The sequence below is a fragment of the Melospiza georgiana genome, chromosome 5 (assembly GCF_028018845.1).
Source record: "Melospiza georgiana isolate bMelGeo1 chromosome 5, bMelGeo1.pri, whole genome shotgun sequence".
In the NCBI taxonomy this organism is placed as follows: Eukaryota; Metazoa; Chordata; class Aves; order Passeriformes; family Passerellidae; genus Melospiza; species Melospiza georgiana.
Genome location: NC_080434.1, coordinates 3190244 through 3201959, shown reverse-complemented (window position 1 = coordinate 3201959; position 11716 = coordinate 3190244). Strand labels below are relative to the sequence as shown.

Sequence of the window (11716 nt, the reverse complement as noted above, 5' to 3'; positions counted from 1 at the left end):
TGTTTACTTGTGGTCAGCATCCACAAGCAGCAGCCGGACTGTGAGGTTAGGAGCTATTCCCAACCCTCAGCACCTCTGAAACCTTTCATCTCAGGAGGTTCGCTGCGAATGGGGGACCCGCGGCTGCCGCTGCCCGGGATGTTCATCCTGCCGGCTGCCCGGGATGTTCACCCTGCCGGCTGCCCGGGATGTTCACCCTGCCGGCTGCCCCGGGATGTTCACCCTGCCGGCTGCCCCGGGATGTTCATCCTGCCGGCTGCCCGGGATGCTGATCCTGCCGGCTGCCCGGGATGTTCATCCTGCCGGCTGCCCGGGATGTTCACCCTGCCGGCTGCCCGGGATGTTCATCCTGCCGGCTGCCCGGGATGCTGATCCTGCCGGCTGCCCGGGATGCTGATCCTGCCGGCTGCCCCGGGATGTTCATCCTGCCGGCTGCCCCGGGATGTTCATCCTGCCGGCTGCCCCGGGATGCTGATCCTGCCGGCTGCCCCGGGATGTTCACCCCGCCGGCTGCCCGGGATGTTCATCCCGCCGGCTGCCCGGGATGCTGATCCCGCCGGCTGCCCGGGATGCTGATCCCTCCGGCTGCCCGGGATGTTCATCCTGCCGGCTGCCCCGGGATGTTCATCCTGCCGGCTGCCCGGGATGCTGATCCTGCCGGCTGCCCCGGGATGTTCACCCCGCCGGCTGCCGGAGCCGCCCCGCCGCTCCCTTCTTCCCTCGGAGCGCCTGGCCGCACTTTCGCTTTCAGTTCTTCCGGCTCTGGGCAGAGAGCTTCCTCACGGTTTTCGTGTGCTGAGAAGCGAGTGCAGAGGTGGGATGCTTCCAGACCCAAGGGGATAAAGCCCGCAGAGGTAAGTCGGTAAAATTCTTCACTTCTTAAAAATAAATGTGAATATTGAGGTGCAAAGGTAAAGCGCTGCCCAGGAGTTCGGGTGATTTCCTTGATCCTGGATTTTTCTTCGCTTGCAAGTTAGCCAAGTCAGTGCCAGTTTTTAAAGTTCTTGCTCATACTGTTAAAACTGTATTTCTTTCTTTTGCCCATCTGAAACGCTGTCTATGAAGTTTGATAATGGGTGTGTGCTTTCTTCACTGGACCCCCCCAGGCAAAGCTAAAACACCTGAAGTTGGTTTCAGACTTCTTACATTGAAAAATCCAGGAAAAGGCAGCCCATTGGGCCTCGCTGGAAGTCAGCTAAAGAACCTGATTTGTGATTGCGCAGTACAATTCTTCCGCCTTTTAAACTTAAAGGTGAGCCTGGCAGCAATTGCTGCTGCACCCAGCAGCTGGTTGATCACCCTAAAACTAGCCCTGAGAATGATGCAGACCAGGATGCAAGCTTCTGTCACAGATAAAACTTCCCTTTTGTTTTCCTTAGTGTTTCCAGCAGTTGGGGTGCAGAGAAAAGAGGTAGGACAAGTGGTCCTTTATTTTCTCAGCCACGGGGACATGGGTGCTGTGCTTGGCAGCAGCTGCAGCAGGCCAGGCTGTCTGCAGCACCAGGAGTTTGTTGTCCCCTTCTCCTCCCCATTAACCAGTGGCAGATGAGTGGAGACCCAGGCTTTAAGAGCTGCAGGATGTGGGTCAGCTTGACATGCAGTACCCAGCAGGGAATTGTTTTTTCATTAAGGTTTATTTTAATCCATCTTTTGTAGTCCTTTGTGTGTGCCTTTGCAATGTTTTATGTCCCTCTATCCCTTGCTTGTATGCCCACACCCACTGGATTGTACAACTGTTTGCCCTTAGATGGCCATGTTGCTCCCAAAATGCAGCCATGAGATTCCCCTCTGGCTGCTCAAATGTGACTTTTGCCACTGGAGCAGTGCTGATGCATGCCCTCTGAAAAGGCAGGTCAGCTATGGAGTCAAACTCTGCTGGGGTCTGACCTGCTAGGCTCCTGTTTGGCTGCAGGTTGCAGTGTCAACTCCTTGGAGTGTTTTGTTATGCTAGTGGAAATTTGTCTCTTTAGAAAATATCAGTTATGAAGAATTCTTCCCTTTTTCTATACAAATGTGCAGGTTTAATTTCTCTTCTCATTTCTTGTTTCATTGTTTGCTAAAGCACGATACTCTAATGTGCTCAAAGCTCAATCATATTAATTAAACACAGCATCCTAGCAAAAGAAAGTGGGAGCTGCAGAAGAAAGCAAGCTCACACTTCCCATGAGTTAGTCTTTTGAGAAGCTCTTCTAGCTTCCTGCTAAGTCTAGGCAGGTTTATTCCCATCTATAGCCTGTTCTGTACTGGGGCACTGATAGCCTTCTCTGCCTGGGAGCCCGTCCTGCTGAGACTGAACTAATTGGTAAATTGAGGTTGGCAGGTAGGTTCCAAGCTTGTTGGCAGAAGGCCATACAGATAAGTGTGTATAAGACTGTGGAGACACTGTCAGACATCAGGGTTGAAAGTATAAGCTTTCTATTTTTTAAAAAAGAAAAATATTGAAGACAGGAGCCTAAGCTTATTGTCCTGTGCTACAGCATGAAAAAAAAACATTCTGGCAAGCACTCACAAAGTATGTTCTCCCTCTACTAAGGATTAATTCTGTAGAGAATAATATGGAAGATACAGAGGACTCTTCTTTTGATTAGAAGAAATTCCATTTAATTAGGCAGGCTCTATGACTCATAAGACTAGTCAAACCCTTGTCAGCTCACACAGCTCTGTTCTGATCAGAATTTTTATGGAATCAATTTTCTTTCTTTGGGCAGTAAAGTTTCATTACAAGATCACCAGGTGAATTTAAATCTAATGGATACCAAATGGAAAATGAACAAAATATGAAAAAGCCTAAGATTCATTAGAAATGTAATGACAAAACAGGTATAGCCATTGAAAATTAGAATTTCAATGTTGATACCCTAATCTAAATGAACAAAAGATATAGGGTGGAGTATAGAAATTCTTAAATGTATAAGTTTTCCTGAAAGTATTTGGATAATTATATTGAATCTAGGGGCAGTGTCTCCTCTACACCTTGGCTGTTATCGATTTCTTTCTCTGATTAAGTTGGTGCTGATTTATTTTTTGTGTTCTCACTTTCTCATATATGTTTCTATAGCCTGGTATTCCTTCTTTCTCTATAAGATGGAAAGACAGATAGAATTTTGTGTGATTGACTTGTAAAATAAAAACTGGCAAGAACAGTAAAAGAAACAAGTGGTATATTACGTATTTTTACTGCATATAACTGTAAATATTTTAGATGTAATTAAGCTCAGGGATCAGTTACTAACATTGAGAGGCTTATGTACAATTTGTCATATTTATTGTATTTTATGAATGTTAAAGCCATGCCAAATTAATCAGAAAAGAGAAACCAACTGGAAATTTTCATCGATAATAGATAAAGTTGGTAGCTTTTTGAACATACCTATTTTTGTGCGAGACAATATTATTGCTTTTAAATAAAAGTATTTATTTAGAGCGATTATTAGACATAACTCTTCTGCAGAAGTAAATGCAGAAGAAGTTCATGGATTAAAACCACTGACTGCTTGCTCAGTATGAAATCACATATTTTTTAAGACTTGCTTGCTTAGCCTTCAGCTGAAGACGCCAGTCATGTCAAAATGATTGTAATTTGCAGTGTTCTTTTTGCCTTTGCAGATAGAATGATGCGAAACGCTATTCTTTGGTGGAGCAGCTTATGTGCCAGACTGATGTTTGTCTTCTGGCCGTGTGCATCAGCTGGAAAGCAGTGTCATATCCAAAATGAAATGGCTGACTGCAGTCACCTAAAGCTGACTCAAATTCCCTCTGATCTTCCAGGCAATATAACGAGTTTGGACATGTCTCATAATCAGCTAAAACAGCTAGGTCCTGTAAATTTGACCAAGTACAGCCAGCTGGTTTACTTGAATGCAGGCTACAACAGCATCTCTAAACTGCAACCAGAATTGTGCCAAAATGTGCCCCTGTTGCAGATTCTGAAGTTAGAACATAATGAATTGTATAAGCTCCCTGACAGAGTCTTTGCTTCCTGCACCAACCTGACTGAGCTCAATCTAGGATACAACAGACTAAATATAAAAAATCATCCTTTCAAAACCCTGAAGGTAAGAGTTAGAAATGCACCTTTTCATGTAAATAAAGTATAAATGGGGAATTTACTGTATTTTCCAGTGTTATACAGAACTGCTTTGCTATCTCAAAATACCCAACATATAATCTTTCACTGATTTTTGCTGAAGAAGAGGCCTTGTGGCTTCTTCTGTTATAGCATGTTGGAGTCTCAGTCATCTTTGTGAGTCAATGCTCTCCATTCCTCTTTCTGTATTGCATCCCTTTGAAGCATCTCTCCCATGCAGGCTGTGTGCTGAGCCAATAGCAGCAGCAGATGATGACAATATTGAAGTGGATGCTGTGGAATCTGAGCTGCCTGGGTAGCTGGTAGCCTCAATTCTCAAAGTTGAGGTTTAAACATTCAAACCAGGAAGGCCAGTGCTTAGGCTGAATGTATCTCTCAGGACTTCAAGAACTGAGAAAGAATAAAAATGTTTTTATTGTACCTTTGCTTTCTCTGCTAGTTTACATGTGGTTAAATATTCGTGTCTGTAGCAGAGATTGGGGGACCACCACAGAAAGCAGGAAAGGACTATTTCACTGTCTTTGTACCAGGCAGGACTCATGCAAAATGAAGAGCCTAAGGACAAAAAAAAGTAAAGTAAGGACAATGTGTAGGTACTAATTGTCACTCAGTGTTCCAATGAGTATGTATGTGGTTTTGAATAGGTCTGAGCTTTCCTGCTAAACTCAGTATTCCAGTTCAGTTGCATGAAGTGTACTTGCTTGCACTGTAGGACTGCTGGCACAACTAAATACAGTGAGTGCAACCAGCTTCCATGTTGGGAACTTCACCTTCCTCATTCCATTTACGGGACTGGACCACGCTGAAACAGCATGGAATGCAATGTCTAACACTGCAATATTTGTAACTACAGCCATCTGGAGGCTTTTGCATTTATCACTTTATATGAGTGAGGGCCTTCAGTGAATCAAGGAGCTTTAATTAAATCTTCTTTGGTTTGCAGTAGATACTTTAGCAGGTTAATACTATTAATACCATGAAAGTTACTGGTGTGAAAAATATAGAATACTTCTTTCAGCAGGAGCTTGAAAGCTGCCATTTCTGTATTGCAAATTTATTTTAAGTGTAGTATTGCAACTAATTTCTAATCAGTTGTACTTTAATGAAATATTTCTAAATTTTTTTGTGTATTGCATAAAATAAAGATTAAAAATTAATTTTATACCTTTTTTTCTTGCATATTCTCTCCAGAACTTGAAAATTTTGGACCTATCTCATAATTCTTTGAAATCAGCCAATTTAGGATTGGAGCAGCAGTTGGAGAAACTTCATGAACTCATGTTGGGGAGCAACCAAATCACTGAGTTGAAAAAAGAAGACTTCAGTTTTCTTAGCAACACCTCATTAAATAGTCTTGATTTGTCATCAAATCCACTAAAAGAGGTAGGAAGTATTTCAACAGAAATTTAACAGGTGTAAATATAAAATGGAACTATTCTGATTTGCCCTTTATGGTTGTATGGCATTTACATTACAATTTTGATCCAGTGAGGTTCAAAACCCATCCCATTTTATACAGCATTCCTCCTGACCTCCAGCAGTGATTTACAGAATTACTGTTTTGCCACTGAAATAGGCACAGGCTGGTTTCATATGGGCTGGTTCCATGTAGATCAGAGGTCTCAAGCAAAACCTAAATTGAGACGCTCTTAGAATCCTTAGCAGGTATTTTCTGTGCAGAACTATTTTTGCACGTGCTGAAGGTGAAGGGCTGACGCACTTTCTAAGTGGGTATAAAGTGTGGTAATATGCAAGTCTGGTTATACAATCTGGGTTTCACTTCTCAGTTAACCAAAGAGAGCGTTCAACTTGAGGCTGTGGGGACATCAGAGAAATAACCATTCCAGAAACATATACCTATTCCTTAAAAAAATACCCACGTGGGTGCTTTGTCTTCCATCTGTGCTCTCTGACCTGCTTTTCAGTGTTTCGATTCTTTGAAGAGTGATGGTTAAGTGTGGCAATTCTAAACTGGTTGACTCTCAGCATATGAATACTGAATATGCATTGAATTTCCTTGGTTCGTTTGGTTTTTGTTTGTTTCTTTTGCTTTGTTTCCCAGTTGACTGATCTCTAAAAAATATGTACACCGAACCTACAAGAATATTTTAAAGTGGTATAAGTTTGTATCCATGCTAAGAGTGAATCCCACCATCCTCTTTCACTTGGCCTCTTCATCCCTCCCTCTTTCTGATACCAGCTTTTATGAGGCTTTGTGCTGGATCACTGAGGAAACTCTACAGGTGTTTTGGCTTGGTTGGCTTGTAGTCACACTGGTTCCCTACCTGGTTCACTGTGTGACTGCAAGTGGGGCTATTCTGGCACAAGGGTACAGGGTGTAGATGAGTAAATGGCACTACTTTTTTCCTGGGCACTGCTACTTTGTGCCAGTTTCAGCTGCTCTGGTTTTACAGTACTGCTATCTAAAAAGCAGCCTTATGCATTTGAATAATTCTGAAAAATGGAGTATTTAATCCCTCAGCTGTATGTTAATCAAGATGAGGGGCCAGCACTATGATAAAAGCTTGTGATCCATATTGTGAAAGCAAGTGTGTAGTATTAGGTTTCATATTAGCTTCAGTTTGCACATAGAAACTGGGTTTCTTCTTGTCTGTCTGCAGACCTAATCACTAGTAGATTAGTATACCTAGCAGATATCAATAAAAGAAATTTGAAAAAAGATATAAAAAATTTTAAGATACTTCTAGAGAAGAAGTTTTGGTTATTGGATTGAAACTTGCATCCCACTAAGCCACTTTCTGTCTTCTTCTGAAATAATACTACTCAGATTTATGATAATCATGTTATAAGTGATAGAACTATTGTCACAAGAAGTGTAAACTCCATAAAATGTTTGTCTGAACTTGGCTGTGAAGCAATCTGAGTGTAGGAGTTCTATTCTTCTAAGAAATTGCATTTGAAAGCCTTTCCAAGTTTTTGTTTTATTGGTCAACTTTCTTACATCTTTCTTGTTTAGCTCAATTTTTTTTTCTTATCCTTTCAGTTTCATACGGGATGCTTCCATACAATTGGAAATTTGCGTGGCCTCATACTGAACAATGTTGAACTTGGTGAAAATCGCACAAAGAAACTTTGTACAGAATTGTCAAACACAGCAATTCGAAACCTCTCACTAAGCCATGTGAAACTTTCCTACATTGGCAAGTCAACTTTCCAGGGACTGCAAGGAACAAATCTTACAATTTTAAACCTTTCCCAAAATTCTCTCTCTGTCATAGAAAACGATTCATTTCAGTGGCTTTCAAGTTTACAATACTTAAACCTGAAGATTAATAATATTCATGTAACTTCGCGTTTATTTTATGGATTATCCAACCTTAAATATTTGAATCTCATAAACTCACTTGCTGGGAAAATTGAAGATTTTTCTTTTCATTGGCTGTACCACCTGGAGTACCTTATAATGGATAATAACAATTTTCCAGGAATTACTGCTAACATGTTCACAGGTCTGAATAACCTGAAATATCTGAGTCTCTGCAACTGCAACATAAACTTACAAAGAATAACTAATAAAACATTTTCATCACTTGCTAATTCTAGCTTACAGGTTCTCAACCTCACAAAAACCAGAATCTCTACAATAGAAAGCGGGGCATTTTCTTCCCTGGGACACCTGAAAATTCTTGATCTTGGTCTCAATGAAATTAGTCAACAGCTTACAGGTCATGAGTTTAAAGGTCTCAATAATATACAAGATATTTATCTTTCCTATAATAAAAACTTGACTTTGCAAAGCGAATCATTCATTTTTGTCCCAGGCCTTAGAAAACTGATGCTGAGGAAGGTAGGCTGCAGTAATCTGGCCTTTTCTCCTTCACCTTTTCATCCTCTACGAAACCTAACTGTCCTGGACATCAGCAATAACAACATAGCAAACATACAAGAAGACTTGTTTGATGGACTTGACAAACTTGACATCCTGGACTTGCAGCACAATAATTTAGCCCGGCTTTGGAAACATGCAAATCCAGGTGGCCCTGTTCTTTTTTTAAAGGGTCTTCCCAATTTGCAGATTCTTAATTTAAAATCAAATGGGCTTGACGAAATTCCAGTTCAGGTTTTCAAGGGTCTGTTTCAATTAAAACACTTGGATTTAGGCTCAAATAATTTGAATTTGCTTCCAGCAACTCTGTTTGACGACCAAGCCTCTCTGAATTCATTGAACCTTCAGAAAAATCTGATAACCTCAGTTGAAGAAAAAGTATTTGGTCTACCTTTCAGGAGCTTGAGAAGACTAGAGATGGATTCCAATCCCTTTGATTGTACCTGTGAAAGCATTGCTTGGTTTGCTGATTGGCTTAATGAGACCCAAGCAGATATACCCGGATTGAGGTCCCAGTACATTTGCAACACCCCACCTAAATATCATGGTAGTCTGGTTTTGTATTTTGATAGCTCAGCCTGCAAAGACAGTGCTCCATTTAAACTTCTTTTTGTGATCTCTACCACTATTGTGACACTATTCATTTTTATCGTCCTTACCATCCATTTTGAAGGGTGGAGAATAGCTTTCTACTGGAATATTTTAGTCAATCGAATGCTTGGTTTTAAAGAATTTGAGAGACAACAGGAACAGTATGATTATGATGCCTACGTTATTCATGCAAGAGAAGACAAGAATTGGGTGTCTAAAAATTTCATGTCTCTGGAAAAAAATAACCACTTTGAAATTAAGTTTTGTTTAGAAGAACGGGATTTTGAAGCAGGTGTATCTGTATTTGAAGCCACAATTAACAGCATAAAAATGAGCAGGAAGATTATTTTTGTTGTGACTGAACACCTTTTACAGGATCCCTGGTGTAAAAAGTGAGTAGGATTTGAAATTTTATCTGTAAGAGGAAAAATTTCTTAAGAGATATTTTACCAAGTTAAGTTTCTAGTTGTAATTTAATAAAAAATACCATTTAATGAAAAATAACAACTCAAAATCTACTTCAGTATATTTACCTAATATATTGTAACTTCAAAATAATTCCTAAGTTAATAAAGTTAATTGTTTCACACATATGGTAGTGTACATTTGAATATCTAAGTCAATGTTGTAGGCATTTTCTTGGGTGTTTTTTGTGGGGTTTTTTGTTTGATTTAGTTGTTTGGGTTTTTAGATTTGTTTTTGTTGTGGTTTTTTGGTTGTTTTTTGTTTGGTTGGTTTGTTGGGTTTTTTTTTTGCTTTCAGGGCTTTTTGGGAGGGGTCTTTTGTTTAGTTTTGTTTGGTTGGGGTTTTTTTCCCAAAAGTCAAGATGATACCTTTGCAGTTTGCTTTCCTTAAATCACACATTTGAAGAAGAGCAACAATGAGTGAGACCACTAGAATTGAAAGATGGTTTTTGTTTCCCTTTAAGTTAGTCTTTTCACTATTCTTATATAGTGGTCTCATACAGAAAGGGATTTGCTAAACAAGGCAATATCAAGACAGTACACTTAGGTTATATTTTTATAGTGTTCTTTTATTTTTTTTTAGTTAGAGGCAACTTTTAATTTAAGGAAAGTAATAACCATTGTACATCACAAAATAGATACTAAGATCCCGTTAATCTTTTCTTTCTCTTTTACATAAAAGAAAACACTGATTTTTGTCTTATTTTTGCTTCAGTTTCAAGGTATATCATGCTCTCCAGCAAGCCATTGAACAAAGTCGGGACTCCATCATACTGATCTTTCTTGATGATATCCAAGATTACAAGTTGTATCATGCACTTCACCTGAGAAGAGGAATGTTCAGATCTCGCTGCATCTTGAACTGGCCAGCCCAGAAAGAACGAGTCAGTGCATTTCATCAGCAATTAGTGATGGCACTTAAATGTAGAAGTAAAGTGCACTGATTTTTGAACTACAGATTTGAATTATGGGGCCATTTCATTGTGTACTTTCTACCACTGGAAAACTAGCAAGCCTTCATGAAGGTCTGAAGAAGTTTGTCATCCTGTAAATATATGTAAGGGACACTATCATTTAAATTTATTTGTTTATATTCCTATTTTTGCTGATATTTCAATTCAGCTGCACTGAAGTGATGTTAAAAGAGATCATGCTGGAGAGTCATTTCAATCAGTGTATTGAAAATGAGGTAGAAATTCTGAAAAGCAGTGAGAATCACTGATGTTCTATGAAATGATGTAGGATAGAAAAGACAGACTCTCTAAGGGGATATACAAAAGAAAATGCATTAATGATAAAACAGCAAAATCTTTATAGAAGGTGGAGTGGACACTAGTTCTTGCTTTTGAAACATGGGGGATTCAATGCCTCCAGCTGGAAAGCTTTCCTTGTGAAACACATTAAGCAACACAGAAAATTACTTCTGTAATTCAAAACAAGAATTTGCAGTTCAAAAGTGAGTTTCAAAGTGAGCAGCTTCAAAGTGGGTTTTAATACCTATGTGATTATGCCTTCTGGGGGCTAATACTGGTTGCTATCAAAAAGTGACTTTCATGCTGATGAGTCAAATGATTTAATAAATTTGGTATCAGGAAAAAAATTTTTGCTCTTCTCTGGTTAAATTCAGAGAGCTGGCAGGACATTAACACTGAGAGGTGTCACCTTGATTCTTAGAATGCACACAAAACTGTATGCAGGCCTGTACACAGAACTTGAAATCAATGTGAAACATGGCCAAGGCACAACTGCTGCACCTATATAAAATTAATAAAGGCACAGATGTTTCTATAATATAGCCAGAAGACAACTTTGTGGAGAAAGTGGTGTTACTGCAATTTCATTACCAAAAATTTTGTTAATGGTAAAGCAACAACAACAAAAACAAAGAAATCATTTTAAATAGTATCAGAAACATTATTGTGACCACAGGTAGAGGTGGAGTGGGAAAAAAATTTCAGTGCTAGATTAATTACAGTTTTTTGTATCCCTTTATACACAGCTTTGCCTTTGATAGCTAAAAACAAAACTGTAAAAAATCAGATAGAATCCTGCAGTTTATTTCTTGCATATTAAGCTAGTTTTTTTCCTGAGCATATTTTACAGAAGCGTGGGCTAGATGGCAATTGCCAGGGCATTAAGCTTCAAACATATGGGCTAGTAGCTTGATCTGGAGAGAGAGCTGAGGCTGAGCAAAATGTGCTTTCAAAAGTGTTTATAATGTTTAACACTGGCTAAAATGATGGTGAATCTGAGCACAAGTTATTGTAAATTAGACACAAGTCAGTCATTTGTATAGTTTTGTTAATATTTAATTGCTACTGCAAGGACCTTTTAAAACTTTGTCAGCTTTTAGTAGGTCTGTGATCCTTCAATAGCTCAGGAATATTTTTAAATTGCCTTTTTCCCCTAGCATTTCCCTCATCAACTTCAGTACCACTGTTGCTACAAGAATGCTGTTTTACCGCTTTAGAAAACAGTTCTGTACTTCACATTTAAAACTGCTTTTCTCATTATTTGCTATATGTGTAGATGAAAAATTGGGTTTTAACAGGTTTCCTATTGTCCCATGATGATAAAAACCTAAACAAGACAAATAATTAGTGAAATATAATTTTTTCATGCACTGGAATAGTGAAGGGGGTGCAGATGTCTTCACTTGCCTGGGAAGTCCTGAGTGAAAACAAAACAGGCTTTGTTTACAGCTGAAGTGATAGATGATGATTCCCT

The 11716-nt window shown here is 39.4% G+C and overlaps 1 protein-coding gene across 1 annotated transcript; it reads left to right on the top strand.

The window, feature by feature from the left end:
* The first annotated feature begins 767 nt into the window (after positions 1-767).
* On the top strand, positions 768-9952 carry TLR3 (toll like receptor 3). Its single transcript, XM_058024519.1, has 5 exons — positions 768-854; positions 3607-4055; positions 5279-5470; positions 7092-8917; positions 9705-9952. The coding sequence occupies exons 2-5, from the start codon at positions 3612-3614 to the stop codon at positions 9931-9933; spliced, it is 2691 nt and encodes an 896-aa protein (XP_057880502.1). The 5' UTR covers positions 768-854; positions 3607-3611; the 3' UTR covers positions 9934-9952.
* Positions 9953-11716: the final 1764 nt, after the last annotated feature.